At 34.1% G+C, this 19,634-nt stretch overlaps 1 protein-coding gene across 1 annotated transcript in view; it reads right to left on the bottom strand.

Annotated features, from left to right (window-relative positions):
* Nucleotides 1-19,634, bottom strand: part of LOC106079962 (glutamate receptor ionotropic, kainate 2-like) — a 312,000-nt gene that overhangs the window by 23,042 nt on the left and 269,324 nt on the right. The window contains exons 8-11 of the mRNA XM_056032977.1: nt 18,027-18,179; nt 17,158-17,259; nt 16,924-17,028; nt 1,018-1,212 (exon numbers count right to left, since the gene is read on the bottom strand). Of these exons, the coding sequence (XP_055888952.1) occupies nt 1,018-1,212; nt 16,924-17,028; nt 17,158-17,259; nt 18,027-18,179 (555 nt within the window). The remainder of the gene's footprint in view (nt 1-1,017; nt 1,213-16,923; nt 17,029-17,157; nt 17,260-18,026; nt 18,180-19,634) is intronic.

Here is a 19,634-nt window from a genome sequence, read left to right as displayed (position 1 = left end):
CTAGTCCAGAGTTATGATACAGTTATATATATAAACATGTATAGATAGATCCAAAAGCATTAGGATAACCAACTCAAGAAAAAAAAGTAACATTTTCATCTAAGCCTCTCCCTATCCCAAGAAGTAAATAGATCGTGTGTCTGAATGATTCGAACAAACTGGTCAGTGTAAGGCTAGTCGAGACTACGTGTAGTCGGTCATGACAAGAAAACCAAGCGATAGTGTTTGTTGTGTGTTGAGTGGTCTGGCGAGAAAATACACACTGCCGTGATTAGTCAAGCATGTCAATCTACTTTTAATACGCATTTTTTCTTTGCTTACAAGATCCTAGATCTAACTGCATAGACAAAGATATATTTCTTTTACGAGAATGTAAACTTTGCTGTATGGTCTCCTGTTATACAATAAGTCAATAGATTAAAACACCTTTGTGACGTCACATAGAAACCCGGTGAAAGTCTGACTGTTTTGGATGCGCAGAAAAATTACGTCGGAAAAACATCAATTACTAAGTTATTATTGCAAATTTTAAAAAAAGAAGAATATATTCATTATCTGTAAATCAAAACACATATTATATCAAAAATTGTCAAAACCATCGGAGTTTCCCTTTAAACAAGGATCCCGCCATGAATGCTTACATTACATAAGGAATGGAATAATGTTGTACCATTCCACTTTACATAGAATACACGTCATGCATCGACCTCCTCGCTAAGTCACGTGGCAAGCTCAAATGTTTCATTATTTGTTTATCAGTGAAGTTAAAAAATAACAACATGAAAAGGGTAAATACTTATACATTTTTTAATATTCAATCCACTGATCTTGATGATAATGTAACATAAAAAGAATGATCCCTGTCCATCTAATCTCTTTGTTACAAGTTAGTTGACTTTTACCAGCATCTCCCTGCTTTTGTTATCTTCCCTCTGTTCTGTCACCTCACTGAACCCAACAACAGACAATTCACCTCACGGATGACCACACGGAAGCTCGAGTGACCAGTCCACTTACCCGGTCAATTATCTCCCTGACCATGCCGTCCCACTCGCCCTGCGTGTTGGGAGACCCGTAGTTCCCATCAGGCACCAGCTCGATGCGGAAGTTAAACCCGACGATCCTGGCTAACTCTTTGGTCAGGTCAATGCAGAACCCTTCATACAGCTCATCCGGGGTTGGGTTCTCTTTATCCATTAAAAACGGAGATTCCTAGAAGTGGATTGAAAATATGAACATGAGCAAGAGAAATGTGAGAATGGCTTCATTAAATATGGCATCAAAACTGAAAATTTAAATAAATATAAACCAAATTAATAACAGCAAAGACTGAATCGAAAAAAGAAATGACACAGACCATGGATGTGACAGTATATTGTGAAATCAAATTACTTCTATCACAGTTAACATTTACACTATTTATTAGAAATTAGAGCAAAAGAATGAAAACATTCTTCTAGACTATTCTACAGTAATCTTGACTATCTAGTGATTTCGTTTTCATCTGGTCTCTTGTGTAAAATGAAATAAAATTAATGATATATAAGAGTTAAACTTAAAATTAAAAGAAAAAGATATTTAAAAAAATCAAAATCAAATGTTAACTATCAAATTTGAAATATAAAAAAAACAAACATTTTATCTCAGAACAAAAGTTTTGAGTGAGATTTGTGTTGAAGAACGAAAGAAACTGAGCACTGACAACAAGGAAATGACCAAACACACACCAAACACACACCAAACACACACCAAACACACACCAAACACACACCAAACACACACCAAACACACACCAAACACACACCAAACACACACCAAACACACACCAAACACACACCAAACACACACCAAACACACACCAAACACACACCAAACACACACCAAACACACACCAGAGTTTAGCTGTAGAATAGAGTTACAAGAGGAAGAAAGTGAGAATGTTTATTTACACACAACATACATAACAATCAGTAAATACAAGAAAGAAAGATGGTGAGAGAGTAGGTGATAGAGAGAAATAAATAGATAGATTAAAAAAGAGATGGGCAGAGGTATAGAGTCAGGAGAAAAAAAAAGAAATAGTGAGAGAAAAGAGAGAGGGTGGAAGACAGAAAGAAAGAGATAGACAAGAAGACACAGGGAGAAATAAGTGAGAAAAAAAAAGAGAGCGCTAGAAACAAGTCAGAGAGAGAGAGCAAGAGAAGGAGAGAGAAAGAAATAAGGTCGGCCAGAGAGTGAGAGAAAAACTAAATAATGATAACTCATTAACACCAATGAAACACTTCAGTAAAACAATTTTGTTTAGAGTTAAATGCGCACGTTATGCAAGTTGGCAACGCCTCTGATTTCCCGTTGTGATCTTCCCCTGACCCCACATTTATAAAAATAAACTTAAAAAAAAATGTCCGACTTCGTAATTAAGAAGTATTCTATTTTGTATTCAACCTTTTGATTATAAGCTGATGTCATATAATCTATTATAATATCGAAGGTTACAATCTTACCTTTCTTTTACTTAAAGTCTCTTTTATAATAATAAAATAATTTTTTTTTCGCTTCATCTTTAAATCAACATTTCAATAACCGCCCTATCACACTCACACACACACAAACGGAAATCTAAGCGTTCTATATCTGTCAGATAACATCGTCTTAATAATAAATAGACACATTGTATTTTAGTTTTGTAATTTAAATTTAGAAATCAAATCTATTATATATTTGTAAAATACCACTGATCAGTGATCTCTGAAACTGTCGTACGTATCCGCATCAAATCTCTTACACAGTTTCCTTTTACCTACTAGGTGCTCACTAACAACAGTTTTGGATAGTTTCGACGACCGCTATTCATGAAAAACCTCAAGCTCTATCCGACCTTTGTATTTTCCCCCCAAAAGGCCGCAGTCTCTATAGAAAACATAAATAGAAATATCTCACACATAAGTCTACTTATTTTTAATATGCATCACGTCATTTCCACTTCCTTTAAGACGGTCTAAATTAAAAATAAAATAAAACCAATCCTTATAACATTAATAAGACAGATTAGAGACTTTTTTCTTTTTTTTCGAGAGAGAGAGAGAGAGAGAGAGAGAGAAAGAGAGACAGTAATGATACGTTGTAACACTGTAAAAAAGAAAAACTAAATCTTAATAGCATTAAAAAGATAAATCCAGAGTCACTGGTTCGAGCCTCGGTCGGCGCAGTCCCTTATTATCGTAGCATTTTAATTCACTACTTTCTCTCTTAAAAACTTGGTCCCTGGTGATGCTACTCATTTATGTTTAATATATGTATGTATCACATTTGTTTCAGCACCTAGCTTCAACTCAATATTCACGTTTACTGCTAGTATGGTAATATTTCTCTTATTCTAAATTTTAGATATTTCTTGTACAGTTGTCTGTATTTCTATTATTTTTTTTTTAATTGTATAATTCTTTCCATATTTTATTTTAAAGAAATCTTAATCTTTTTTTTTTCTTTCCTTTCATCTATTAGTCTTTTTTTTTCTTCTACATTTTTTTATTCTGGAATATTTTTTAGATCTTTTAGCTCTCAACTCTAGGCTCTAACTTACTTTTCAAATCACTCTTCCAAACAATATCTATCTCTACATTTACTACTGCACACGTAGAACTGCTCTCCATCTACTGGCTGCCTCGTCTTCCAGCAAGCTTTAAACAAACATCTCATCTCAATAACCGTAAAGATGATTAAATTAGCTGAAGTGTATCACCGGCAACATCTTCTTGCATCATAGTCTTACATCAGCTTTCAATCTCAGCACACACACACACACATACACACGCATACACACAAAAAACACACACATATTGGATGTGTATTTCGTTGTTTCATTGCAAGCATAAAGATGTAACTCGGAAGATAATCTGGAAATGAATCCTGGGATTGTCTAAGTTAATAAAAAAACATGACCTGGAATTGAGATGGAAATAAAGAAAAACAACGAAAAGAGACAGGTTTGGTTTCTGTATATATTTCTACGGTCACGTAGGCTTTTTTTTCATAATGATTTAGTCTTTTTAGTTCAATGTATTCATTGAATACTAAATAGATGAAAAAAAAAAGAAAAAAGTTAAATTTAAATTATTTTTTTTTAAAGAATCTCGCTTCTTTTGATTGAAATTGCATGAATTATTTTGAATCAATCATGAAATTAATTTTAAATTATAATTGACTAATTAATAAATTGACTATTGAAAAGAAATCACGTTTGATTTTGACAAGTTATTGTGTAATACTTTGATATGATTCTAACTACACTCTAACACCACGTTAAGAGCATTATAAAAACATTCTAAGAGTACTCCATAAGTGATTGAATATAATTGCAAATGACAAGAACTATTGACAAAATAACTCCTAAAATAGTAAACAATAAGCGTATGGTATTTAGCTTTGGTCTGGAAAAAAAAGCCACATCTTTAATGTAGACCCAGAAGTTCTGCTTGTTATGAATTTCTACTGATCATACATTATAATATAATGTGGTAGGCCTTGATGGATGTCTGACTTGGTCAGATTACTCAAATAATGTTTAAGTTGTACAATTGTATTAGATGCACTTTAAACTACTTATGAACAAGACCTACACATTAACCAGATGTACGGACCAAGTCCAGACCGTTAGAGACTTCAATAAAGTTTAATGCATTAAGGCCACAGTGGAGTCTCTGTCCGTAGTTAGATGTCACCTGGAATTCCTTGATATCCTAACACCAACTGACTAATAATTAGATAATTAAACTAGCACCTACTAATCTATGACGTCACAAATGTCGCGTTCAAGGTCCGTCAACTATGGTGCGTCTCTAGACTAATTAAGTGTCTATCAATAACTGGATCTGTATCTTCTATTGAATGTCATTGGTGTATTATTAACTGTGTAAGCAATGGTTTACAAGTAATAAGTCTATGTGTAAGCAATGGTTTACATGTAATAAGTCTATATAATTCTTATTTAATTTTAAATTTGTACATTCCTTAAAAATGATTGCTTGAAAAGTTGATGGGGAAAATGCGTTCAGAAATTCTACATTTTTATCCAAATAGAAAAATTAATTAATTTCCACCTACTTTTTTTTTAATCATTTTTTTCCCATCTTTTCTTTTTGTATGGTCATCTTCTTCATCTCTTGTATTTATTTTTATGGCTTAAATTTATAATTTGCCCAAAGCTAAATATAAACTTCTTGCCGTCAGGGGAACTAACTGGCCAAGACAGCTCAAGTTAATGAAAGAGAATCAAGGCCTATGAAAATGTAAAGAATACCAGCGAGCCTCGTTCTTTGATAACAGGAATAATGCCGGCACATAAATCAGTTGATAACCAAGCGACTGATAGGAACACACGCGCGCGCACACACACTAATGCACACAAGCAAAAACACTCAACGCGTGCCCGTGCACTTGATGTTGTCTTGATGGATGCAATACCGCAGCACGAGAACACGCACACACACACACAAAGACAAGAGTTACGCACATAAAACATTGCATTAGAGATTTTTTTCCCCCCTATACTCCTAAGATCCGGGCATTATAGTGTAAAGGCTCGTCACGTGACATGTTACATATTCATGCGTACAGTTGAATAAAGAACCCGATGAATTAATGCTCTTGTTTTTAAAGGTGGAACAAAAAAAGGACCAAAAAAAAAATATATTATTCAATGTTAATGCAGGTCTACATTTTTTGTTACGATCCTGGAAAAAGGGAAGAACTTTTTTCTATCAATAAAATTAATGGAAGTCTATAAAAAAAAAAAGGTATTGAGTTTAAAGAGTTATCCACTTCTGTGTTCATGTTGGCATGACGGGTGTTTTGTACGATTTGTAAAATATCTAATAATGGACATCTAAGAACTATAAGAGAGTTACATAAAGTAATATTAGTCACAGTTATCTGCTCTTTGTTTACATTCTGCAACATTAGTTCCGGTCTAAATTACAGCAAGAGAGAAAAAGAAGAGAAAGCGATGAGGGAGCAATGAGGAGGGGATATAATGGAATAAAAATAAAAATAAAATGTAAGAAAATAAACAATTCAAGCGAAATTAAAAACAAATACATTGATACAAACAAATATTATGTAAAGGGAGAGGACTGTAGAATTACGGATGTAGCTCTAAATATTACAAGGTTTATTTCCATTTTCTATATTAAAATTAATTGATTAGCTAATTGGTTAATTTAAAAAAAAACTAATACATGTGTTGCCATCGACAGTGAATAAGTGTGCAAAGTTTCAACTAGATCCAAGAAGTGGCATTGAGAAAAAAACGTGTCAAATACTCCGCCCAAACAGCCAGACAAAGTGAGTTGATATAAAAATGTTTCTTTCAGACCTTGCGATCTCTAGGGCAGATAATGTAAAGGCCGTATGTTTCTGTGGCCCACGTTTAACGAGGGTGTCATGCAGCCAGCACAACGACCAACTGCCTTTACTTTTTCCAAACTAATGTCAGGTACCAATTACAGCTGTGTAGACTCAGTATTATAAATTCCCAGTCTTCACCAGGATTCGAACGTGGGACCCCGTTTCGGAAGCCAAGAGCTTTACCGCTCATAAACAGATGACCTGAACATCATCTGCCCACTACACCACATGGTATGAGAGTTGAGCTTTGTAAAAAGATAGGAAATCATTTTGATATGAAAAGATGAAATATACAATTCTAGGACGATCTATTAAATAATCACTTGTTCAAAATACAAACGGCTTGTGTGTTACCCAGTGCTAAAAAGTGTCACAATTTTAGATACGCTTTAAAAAAACCCAGCTTATTGCAAACTAGTTGTACACTGCTTTAAAACGTTTCGCGTGTTTCTTCAGATTTTAAGATAGTTTCAAGAACAAAATCTTACAAGGACCGCAGAGAATGGTGACCAGCAGGTTTCGAACCCGGAACCATCGAGGGCAATAGTCCATAGCGGCGTAGCACATGGCACACAGGCAGCCATTACGTGGTATAAAGTGAGGCTCTCAAGAGAAGTGTAAACAGAAAGTTGATTTACACAGTGGCAGAGTGAACATTTAAAATTCTATACAGCAGAGAAAGCATGCCAAAGGAGCTTATCAAACAGTTTGTATGTCATTTTCTTTACGAGAACTTTTGGTTTGAAAACTTATATATAGAGGAGACGAGCTTGTTTCAGGGTTAACTAATTCACCTTTTCAATGCATAAGTTTGAAGGTTCATATTAAATCTACTTTTGTCAATCTATCATTATATTTGGATTTTAATTCTCTTATCTGATCATACAAAATAGAGACGTTACTTAAAAAAAGAAGATGATTAAATCATATGCGTGTTCCTAGGTTAATCTAGTCATACATGTTAATTATTGGTTTTCCTGGCTGACTCAGGCAACACATTACATGCTCCAATAGTACTACTTTTACAAATTACTATTGCTTGACATATAGTGTGGATTTAATGTTTCATGTTTTTACTTGAGAATTGAATGAGTTGAACTGGTAAAGACAAGCTCTCATCTAATGAAGTATCTCCGGCAGACCATTGTCACACTTATCAATATCTCCGTACTACTATGTACACTTTATACACACACAATGTATTATACATTAGTCTATATTACTATATGTTTTTCAACATTTTAATTACAGTATTTTTATTATATTTACCCATTAGGGCCCAAGATCAGTCGAGGTTAAAGGTTATCTGTTACTTGAGGTTGAAAGTCAGGGAAAGTGTTGCTGTTATAGGAGATCAATGGTTAGTAAATCCTATGCTATTACACGAGGCTAAAGGTCAGTGAGTGTTTATCTGTTACTGGATTTTAAAGATGAATGAATGTTTATTTTATAATTTGATTAACATAGATGTTTTCTAGCCTAAATAACTTTTCAGGCCAATCGAATTAGTACTCTATGGATCCAGGTACTTCCAAATATTCATTATAATTACAATATCAAGCTTTCGTCAAACTCCAAACCCTCTATTTGGTACAGTTTGTCCACTAATTATTTTAATTTGTAAAAATAAATCTTCAAACTTTAGCGGATAATACAGAAAAGTTTTTTTTAATCTAATTTTTTTGTTTTCCATGAAATAATCAATAAGTTAGAAGCTTAAGGTTACATGCAGGAAAAAAAATTGCTGGCCAGAAGGAAGGTTTAGAAAGAAACGCTTGACCAACGTTCAAGAAGTGTTAATTAAACCGGAAGTTTGAGCTGGTTCACATACCGGAAGTGGCTGCCCCCGATGTTCTTCCATTCAAATTAATCTAACAAGCCCAGGAAACAATGCGTGTCCAAGAAAGACAAGTCTGATTGTAACATTTTATCTCCCCATGGATTGTAGCCCTTGCTTAAATTTAGAAAAAAAAATTTCACTATAGCCTACAAGAATCTTGTTTAGACTGGGAGGTATCTAGTTTCTTGTTTGTTTTTTCTTAGACTTTACATCAGTATGCACCAACTGCGTCCGGTTGTTAGTGAACTAGATCGATACCACTTTGATGAGTACCGTCACGTTAGATAGACTCCTTTTCATACAAACACCCGTCTGGTAGCCTCTTTCTGAGTCTGCGTTGTATTTTAAAATATAACAACATTAGTGCATTTCTATTTTACCTTTTAATGGTTGTTTAAGAAATATTTTTTTTGAATCCGATGTAATGGATTAGAAGCATGAATGTTTTGTATCTTTTAAATCGAAACTAGCCTCTTAACTGTAGTTATTTTTAGTTTCTGTGCGTAAGTGTGTGTGCGTGTGTTTGTGTGAGTGTGTGCTCTAGTACGCAAATACTAAAATCATTTTTATTAAATGTTTAATGACCAAGTAGAGCACATTTAATTACATAGGTCAGTATTGTTCAATAAACTTATTCGCCTCACTTTAGGAACAGAAAACAATTAGTTATTCAATGACGTTTACTTTAGTAGATTGTTTTAATGTATAAGGTACAATATAACACTTACTACTGTTTGTATGTTTCTTTACATTTCTTAAAACAACTGTTACTCGTTAGTGGTACATGATTTAATACATTAGGATCCAATGTAGACAAAATGATCAACGCTTTTAATTATAGTTCTATAAATCCAGTTTCTGGTATAGAATATAATTATGCGTACACTATACCAAAGTTGTATCCCCAGAGATCGGTCATCAGCACTGGGAACATCTTTTTCCTAACTGGTGTCCACTGATTTTCGCTCTAGGTCTTACATAAAGGTATAAAGCAATTTTACAGAAGGTCAGACCTGATTTCACTTTCCTCGTTTTGACCTTCTAGTTATTGCTGAGGACAAGTTTTTTTTTTATCCAAAAATATCGTAACGTCTTAGTAAGTGAGTGCCCATTTGGTCAAGTAGTTTCTGTTGGTGTCTAGATCTCGGTGTCTGGCTCCTAATAATCCTCGCTTCGGTCTTTACAGATCATAAGATAAATATATAGCTAGAATAGATTAATAATAAAAAGGCTTGTCTTTGAGTCCGAAGGAGGAGTGCAGTTCTTCACGTGGCTACGCAGTCCTAGATGTAATGTACATATTTGGCCACATCCAGAGCAGACATTACTCTTTATGCCAGTGGTCTGACGTCTACTTCTGTCAAAGGAGATTGTTGTTGTTTTTTTGCATCCAAAGTTTATACAGCAGTTTGTGTAGCCTGTTGTTCCCCTTCTTATCCACTCCTGCCTCCATGAATGATACTAACCACACACTTGCTTCAAAGTATTTGAACAGTACGTTCAGTTCAGACCAACACTTGCTTCAAAGTATTTGAACAGTACGCTCCGTTCAGACCAACACTTTATATGCCTCAAAAATTAGAAACAAAGTACAAATATGGCAACACTTGACTCGGAACTCGCGCCAATTTTTTTAAATTCCTTCACTAAGATAGTGTATTACAAATGAAGTATGTAAATAATTCACATAAAATTAATATAAACAATAAAACAAATATAAACAGACTAAGAAAAGAAGGTGAAGGCCGACTAATAAATGAGACACTGTTCTTGTTTCTAGAAGAGACATTTGTCTCCTGTATTTCCATCTCACTCTCCTCTGTCTCTGTCTTTCTTCTGTCTTCCTCTACAGACCAGAACAGAGGGAATGAAATTGTTCCATTAGGAAGCCCGAAGATCTATAGCTGTCGGTTTCTATTAGGCTCTACCCTGCTCATAGTCTCCGAATTTCCATTACATGTATGCATCAATTTATCTTCAGTGCAGCAGTAAATCTATTCTCATCCTGTCTGGACAACGGTCGGCTATTTTGAGCAGGACAATGTAGCCTTAACAGTTGTAAGGTTTATGGTGTACTAAGGTCAGTGGCAAGAGTAGAGCTAATATGTACGTCTTAAAAGTGTAACATCCGGTTTCTAAAAGAGCTTCCAGAGAAAACCTCCACTTACATAATGAGAGACAGTCTCGTCAAATATCAAATAGTATTTCTCTGAGTGGTACTTCAAATTGGAAAGTTTTTAACAATTTCAAGAAAAAGAATCTTAAAAATCTAGCTTGTTTGTTCTAAGACTTAACATACAAGTCATATGGACAGGTAATGGGAGATGGGTTGTTAATGAAATAAATTAAATTATTCAATTTATTTATTCTAAAATTTCATTTACTTTCTTTAAAAGGGTCATTATTTGTTTAGATATTACTAGAATATTATTGGACACATTGAAAACAAAGATATCAATACGAAAAAAAAAAGGGGGGGGGGGAGAACTACTTTAGGAACATGAAAACAAAATAACTGAAGAATCGATTTGAAAATCAACTGGTTACAACCGTCCCATAAACCGATATACACGAAGTTCATAAGCACGCGCACGCACACACTCGAATACATACAATGACACACACACACGCACACACAAACACACACACACACACACATATATATATATATATACACATATAGTGCTTTTTTGTAAAACAAAATAGGTGCCGGTACTCAGTGATGCATTGTCTAACTTTTAACTACTAATAAATTAGTAATCAACGTTAAAATACACAAGAAGTAAACATTTTCCCCACACTGAAAAAGCTGTCGGCACTGTATATATATATATATATATATATAACGTCTTTAAAAAGATGCACTATGTACTAACTAGGATGGGGCTAGTGCAGTGCATATCCACACAAGTTCTAGTTTATTGAATTTGAGCTGTACTTCACAACGCTTTCCGAAAAAAAAAAAAAGATACCAAGCGAGACAGGTCAAACTGTTGCAACTCGGTTTAACCAGTGTTTACTGTCGAGTTACTGTCACATTATTCAATTCCACTATGATGCACACAACTCTCATTGACTAAACCATAACCAGTGTTTTCCAAACTGTGTTCCGCGGAACCCCAGTGTTCCTCTAGACCTGAATAAGTGTTCCACGAGATTTGCAATAATTAACTAGTATGCCACCACGTGAAGACAGTTTGTGTTTCCACACAAACTCAAAATCGGCCCCCGAAGTGGTTCACCCAGGCAGGGAAAAAGGCAGGTTTCAATATTTTCAGAAAGAATATCAGAATGAAATTCTATCAAAGGCAAATGACAGAGAAGAATGGAGAAAGAAGGTTGACAGATGTTGTGTGGTGCCCCAACGGTCCAGCAGACCAAAGGAAAGGTGAGAGGGAAGGTAAAGTTAGATGTGAACACCAGCGGATCAAGGGGGGAGGGAGGGCTAAAGGGGGGAGGGAGGGTAGCCCTCCCTCCCCCCACTCGGCAACGAAACGTAAAGAAATCACTCCCCCAGACCCCTAGCTGTTAAGAGAAGGCCCACCAACATATGATTAAGGTTTTTTTTTGTTTGTTTTTTATCTTGTCGAAGGTTGAGAAGCACTGACTTTTTAATCTCATATATATATACTAGACATATGTTACCCGCGACCCGCGGGTCTTTATTTGCGCATTACTGTCGATATAGTCACTGAGAGTGTTTTGTAAACAATTAAACGAAATAATAATGTAATAAGTAAAGCGAATGTGTCAATGTAAAAATAGTGTGAACGAAGCTATCAAATCAAAATAGCTAATAGGCTTAAATCCATTTTTTTTTAAAATTAAAACATTTGCTTGTAGGCCTACATGTATTTGATTAAAGTTTGAGATGAATAAACTAAATTTTGTATGTTCATGTGTATAAAGTATAAAGTAGATCTTGAGGTAAACATAGATCTAAATCTACACTAATCTAGAGTTAAAAATTGGCTTTTATAGAGTTCATTCTGTGCTGAGCATGCGTGAACTTTTTTTTCATGAATGAATATAGGCCTATCTCAACACGGCTACGCAGCTTTAGCGAACAGCGAACGAATGTATTAAAAATGCTTTAGAAAAACAAATTTGAATGTTAATTTGATTAAAATATGAAATGAATGGACAATAATTAGTATGTTTATGTGTTAAAGCATAAAACTATCTTTGCGAAAAGAAGTTTTATCATCTTAGAGTTCTATAAGAGTTTTAGACCTAGGCCTAGGAATAGACTCAGTGGAGAGATGTGTTAATGTGTAACCATTTGGTAATGTCTAATGAAAGAATGTTCGCCAGGAAATCTGTAGTCACAGATATCAGGAACTAATTTATGTAAAAAAATGCTTTTGAATAATCTAGTGGATTGGATTTAGATGTATGTTAAAAGTAGCTAATGATCCTTTCACGTTATTTCTCTTTCGCTACGAAAATAAAATTAGTTTTGCGAAATGGGTTTACCTGAAGTCGATACATTCTTATCTATTAAAAACGAAAAAGAGCGATAGCTTTGTTAAATGAATTGGATTATAAAATGAACAATTAAACGAAATAATTTTTAGTACGTGATTCATGAATGAATATAGATCTAGTCCTATCTCAACTCGGCTTCGCAGCTTTCGTAATTGTATGTAGCTTTAGAAAATCAAATTCGAATGTTTATTTGATCAAAATCTGAAATGAATGGACTTTAATTAATATGTTTATGTGTTAAAGTATAAAACTATCTGTGCGAAGAGAAGTTTTATCATCTTAGAGTTGAATTAGAGTTTTAGATCTAGGGATGGGATTATAAAGTAAACAATTAAACGAATTAATATTTAGTACGCGATTCATTACGGTATTGTCTAATCTTATATAATACAGACGTTACTTCAAAAAAGAAGATGATTACGTCCTACGCGTCATGCATTTAGTCATGCATATTAACCAATGACTTAAATTCTGCCGAGTCACTGGTTTTCCTGGCTAGCTCAGGCAACCCATTCCATGCTCTAATAGCACTAGGGAAGAAGGAGTATTTGTACAAATTTGTCCTAGCATATGGGACGAGGAATGTGCCTTTATCTTTGTGTCTTTCAGAGTATTTTATTAAATTTTGTTTTTGTATTTGAAGATTATGGTTCAGTGTTTTATGTATGATTGCTACTTTACTTTTGAGCCTTCTGTCCTGAAGGCTTTCTAAATTTAGTGATTTTACTAAAGATGCTAATGAAAGAATGTTCGTCAGGAAATCTGTAGTCACAGATATAAGGAACTAATTTATGTAAACAAATGCTTTTGAAACACACAATTAAAGGTTAATTTTATTATATAATGAAATCAATGGATCTTCTTTTGTCTTTTCATGTGTCAAAGTAAAAAACTATCTGCGCAAAGTGTATTTCTTAAAATTAGATCTAGGTCTAAATCCTTTCGATCTTTTCTCATGTCAACATTGTAGACATGGCCTAGATCCATAAAATACTATAGCTGTAACAGAGTCGGACAACTTTATTTTTTTTTGAGGGTCTTAAGTTTGTTTTAGGGCTACAATACATACACTACGGTCTAAGTTAGTACCCAAGGAACATTCCTGCCTAGTTTTATCAAGATTGGTCAAGAGGTTATATATATATTTCTCAAAGCCTCAAGAAACAAAAAAAACACAACATTTCCGTAAAAAAAAAGAACTTCCTTTATTTAAGTGTTGGACAATGATGTACTATAGTGCAGTTCACGCGATAATATGAAAAACTACTTAATAATTGTTGTTTTAAAATATGTTCCACTTATACGCATCTTAAATAGATTTTTTTTCTCTTTTTAAAACAACGTTAACATTTTTTTTTGTCAATGTAGTAATTAGGGCGACAGAACTTATTGAACTGAACCATACATTTGTAACAAAACGTTTTTCGGAAAAAAATCTTAAACCGTTTGCTTAAATGTTTATTAACTTATTGTTAATAGTTATCTCCCTTACTAAATGGCCTCCCGTGTTTCACAATCATTGAGTATTGAATATTTTAAAAATGGTGTATTTTTATGAAAAAACTGTTCGCATAGTTGATTTTAAAGATTAAATATTTCGATTTCATAAAAGAAAAATGTAGCCGTTACATCAGAACTTTGAAAGGTCTAAAATATCATGATTATTATTATTATAGCTTTTATATAGCGCTACTTTCAATATCTTTTCTAGTTTACGAGATCTATATGGGACGGACAGACGGACGGACGGGCGGATGGACAGACAGACCACACAAAACTAATAGCATCTATTCCCTTTTCGGGGGCCGCTAAAAATCAAAGTTTACCGCTAAATCCTCAGAATGTGCTAATTGATTTGTTAAGTAAAAAGTTTGGGAAACACTCGTCGAAACATTAAAGTCAAATTTCAAATAAAATTTGACTGCACACTTTACAGACATTGTGATGTCCGAATGCTTAAAGTTCAGTTTTAATTTGTTCATACTCTGTTCAAGGTACACTTGACAAAACCCAGGGCAATGTCTGTAGAAGTGATTTAAAAAGTCACTAACAAGCCAAAGGTTTTGTTTTGCTTGGACAAGTACACAAGAACTAGTTCAAGTGAAGGCTGGACACTAACTGGACAATGATGGAATTCCTTGTAGTTACATCACGCGATGGACTTCATTAGTGACACAGCCATTGTGATACGAGCTCGTTGTTATAGACACACATACACACACACACTTTCAATCACACATATTTTGTAGAGGCTTTTTACTATGGAGAGATCAAGTTTTAATGAATCATAGAATATCGAGATTTTTAAAGCTTTTGTAAACATGTCCAGGTTCCACCCAAATAGTATGGCTTTCAGAATAGGACTGTAGTCGAAATGTGGCAACGTTTAAATTAAAGGGTACCTCAGTCACAAGAAATGAATATATTGAATAGAGACTATATCTATGTACCGTATAGAGATAATATCCAGCCAATTTGTTATATATCTCATCATGAGTCATAAGTAACTAAATTTATATTATAAATAGAAATTTCATTTTTTTTTAAAGTTTATCTTTTATTAATATGAATGATATTGTCATTGTTATACTTCAACTAAATGATAATAACTAAAATAAAATAATACGTAGACACTTGAATTTTCAATCAATTTCACTCTGTTTTAAATAGAAACAAAAAGGCTCATACTTTCCAACGAAAGGTAAGTGAGCTGTTGACCATGTTCATGTTGAAGTAATCGTACAATCGTTAAAGATTAAGAAGTTAAAAATGTGTAAATTGCTATCTTACGATGGCAATATAGTGTAATATCATGATATCATGACATTTGCAATATATATATATATACATATATACATATATATACATATATATATACATGTATACATACATATATATATATACATGTCTACATACATATATATATGTACATGTATACATACATATATATATATACATGTATATATATATACATATACATACATATATATATATATATATATATATATATATATATATATATATATCTTTGGATTGATATAAAATCGCTGTGATTAATCATGCATACGAGTATGTGTAATAAACGCAATCAAAGATGTTAAAATAAATTTAGTAACGAGTGCACTATAAAAGTGATGTGTATTATAAATAGTGTATAAATGTGTAGCATGAAACATTACATGTGTATAATAAGGCTTAAGTGTAAAAAGATCTAAAAGTATATACACGTATTGCACAGAGGGTACAACAAGGATTAAATCTACACGATGAAGTAAACGTATATGAATTAGAGACGCAATGTCATATAAATCTAAATTGTCTAATGTAATCAGTGTAGCACTTAGTCTTAGATACCAATTGAAACCAGTGTAGCACTAAGTCTTAGACGACAAAGGAAATCAGTGAAGCAAGTAGTCTTAGATGACAAATCATATCAGTTTAGCACTTAATTTTAAATGACAAATGTGTGTAGCATAATCTTAGAATACAAATGTAATTAGTGTAGCACGAAGATGTGGTAAAAAATGAAATGTGAAGACAACTGGAAAATGAAATATACAAAAGTGTTTGAAGGGACAACACACGCACACATACACGCCTAAAAGATATCGGGACAGATTAAAATGTCAAAGTCTATGTTTTGGTTGTAGCCCATTGAACAAAGAAATCTAAATAAAGATGTACAGTGTAGCCTCGATGTGACAAGAAATGCGCGTGCTTCTCATAAAATGACAAAGATTTTTGTAAAATATCATACCAATAGAGATGTGATACGGAAGAATGGCTAGAAAAAAACGAAACAAAAAGTAAGATTAAAAAATTGATAGACAAATTTATAGAGAGACTGTAAGTTATTAAGTAGTTTATGATCTGAAGCAATGAAAATATAAAGATCTACAGACATAAATTCATTTGTAAATCCACAGTGATGGTATGTTAGCCAATTCAGTTTAAAGTTTATAGAGATGTGTATCCACTTGTAAATAAAAGATTAAAAAAACAAACAAACAAATACATTCCTGAAATTAAAAAAAATTCTATCGAGCTATCGAATAAAATGATAAGTACCAGCATTGTTAATGTATGACGCATTTATGTTAAATCATTCAAGTCAATATGGAAAACATAACAACTGTGTGGAATATATTAACCTATATGGCGAAAAACATAAGAAAATATGATTGACTTACCTTCAGTGACGTAACGACCAGCGTTTTGTTGCCGAAGGGATTCCCGGAATTAATGTTGTCATGGTAACTAATGTTGATACCCGAGGACACACGCCACTCACCCCCCTGAAATACAGTTTTATATTATTATTATTTTGTTTCATCTTTGAAGTGGTTATTGTTTTAAATAATAAAAGAATTCATTGAACAAAATGTTTAAACGTGTTTTGAAATCCCTGAGCTGTTGTCTGTTACCTTTATGAGTCCTCGCGGTGTTAGCTGCATGATGTCAAGTTTGAAATCAATTCGTGTACCCGTCTTTAAAATAATATCACCCGTAAGTCCCTTCATAGCTACCTAGGAGACAGAATGAACTACGTTATAGCTTAAGTTTGTAAACATCTTTCAGACAAACAGAATAAAAAAAGAACAAACAACACATCAGTTAACCATCAAAGTTGTTCTTTGCTTAGATTGCATTGTTAAGAAGGTCCTTCTCAGACTATGGTCTTCAAATCAGAAATTGGTCGTTGTTGGCAACTAAGGCACATGTAATATAATAAAGAGTTTGTGATGACATTAACGGATGTCGAAGTACAATTCACAGGACACAATAGCCCGATCTCTATTCTTCTCTTGACTTATAGTACTATAACTATAGTGAGTGGTTTTCCCATAAATGTTTTGGCTAATCAACACACTAATTACGTTATTAAGTGAAATACTTTGCTTATATTCTCTAGACCACATTTTTATTTCACTTTTTTCTGAAACATCACAAAATACGTGAAATAATTATAGGTGAGACTTTTGGAGATTTATTATAAGGAGGGGTGGGTTAATGACAAAATTTACTATACACACTTGTAACAGAACAGAACACTTTTAGGAAGCTCCATTTCAGCATCAATTAATTCAAGGTGTCAGAGAGGTTAAAGAGTTTGGCTCTAGAGTTTCTGGTCCTTTGAAATGAAACGTTTACAGAGCGTCCTTTTAGGACACGTGGTTTTTGCTTGCCACAGAATTCTCGTACAACCATTGGATGTATTGTACAAGCACTTCAGATATACATGTCAGCTTTCAGCATGTGCTAGAACTATGTCCCGCCATGCCTTAAATCTTACCTGGTTGAGAAAAGAATATAAACTTGGCCCAGACTGCCAGGGAGTTGGCACAGAACAACTGGAGTTCAACGGTCGCAAGATGGCCGACGTGGCGTAGCGTTCCAGCGCATTAGCCAGCAAGTAAACAGAGTCGTACATCAGAGCTACCTCATGCTACAGGGACAGAGACACAATAAAAAAGAAAATTAAAGCTCTGTATTTATATAATAAAATACTCAGAAAGACACAAAGATAAAGGCACATTCCTCGTTCCATATGCTAGGACAAATTTGTACAAATACTCCTTCTTCCCTAGTGCTATTAGAGCATGGAAGGGGTTGCCTAAGCTAGCCAGGAAAACCAGTGTCTTGGCAGAATTTAAGTCATTGGTTAATATGAAGTTAGAATTCAAGTCGTTCAGAAGGGTTCAATAAGATAATTAATTACTAGTCGACCGGCGGCGTAGCATACGCCGCTATTTAGCGGGGCCGGCCTTAGGCCACTATAACCTATGCGACCGCAGTGGGCCCCTCACTTTCATAGGACCTGCACTTTCATAGGGCCCCCGCTAATTCAAGGTGTATAAATTCTTAAATTAAATCATTTTATAACTTAAAACAGATTTCCCGTGCCCTCATGACGATTTACCAGTAGCTCCCAGAAATCTCCCGAAATTGCAAAATATAAAAAAAATTCCTTAAAATATACGGAAATAGACAAAAGTTGTCATTTTGGGGTGTCACTCAATATGGAAAACACCAATCCAACGCGTGATAAATAAAAACGGCATTATGCATAAGCGTGATTGTGTAATCTGTTGAAAGAAGCTTCTCGTAAAAGAATTACTTGAGGTCAACAATTCTCAAAGATATATTGAAACATTTGGTAATTCATGCTATTGAGCGTGATCTATGTAGGAAACAGAATTATTAGGATATACTGTATGACTTTGCTACACGCAAGGCTCGTAAAGTAGTTCTGTACGTAGTTAAGAATGAATAAAATACATAGACAAATTTATTGTCTAATACAAACTCTTAAATTTCACTTATTGTCCGCTTCCCTACCCAAACTTGGCAACGCGAAATCCGTTTCGCATAGGGCCCCATAATGCTTAAGTCCGGCACTAGTGCTATTTAGTGACGGGTGAATATACATAGTAGATTACTTGTTCTCTTTCCATGACCTCTTGTTCACAATGGTTAAGTCCGGCGCTGCTATTTAGTGTTTGTAAAATGTTTACCATGTTTCGGATGTTTCTTCAAAGTTGAAGATAGTTTTCTTCTTAGTCCACGCCTCCCGCAGGACGAAGGGGGGATGGGAGCGGGCAGGGTTTGACAGTTCAGCGTGAAGCCATCCGTAGCTACGTGTGAATACCCACTTTTCTCCCCCCCCCCCCCTTCTTGTTTTTTCGTGGGTTATTATCCGCAGAAAAAAGAGAGTGATCTTTCCCTTACTTCTAGCTCTTCCAAACTGATGAGCGAAGAAGTGAATTATATATATAGAAGATTGTATTTAAGTATATTTCAAACCTCTTATATAGGGCATCATCTTGCCCGTCTTATCATAGTGTGTTTACGCAGCAAATGTTAGATGTACGCAACACATGAATGGAACTATTACAATGTA

This window comes from Biomphalaria glabrata, chromosome 6 (assembly GCF_947242115.1).
Source record: "Biomphalaria glabrata chromosome 6, xgBioGlab47.1, whole genome shotgun sequence".
Taxonomy (NCBI): domain Eukaryota; kingdom Metazoa; phylum Mollusca; class Gastropoda; family Planorbidae; genus Biomphalaria; species Biomphalaria glabrata.
This window is presented reverse-complemented; position numbering and strand designations above follow the sequence as displayed.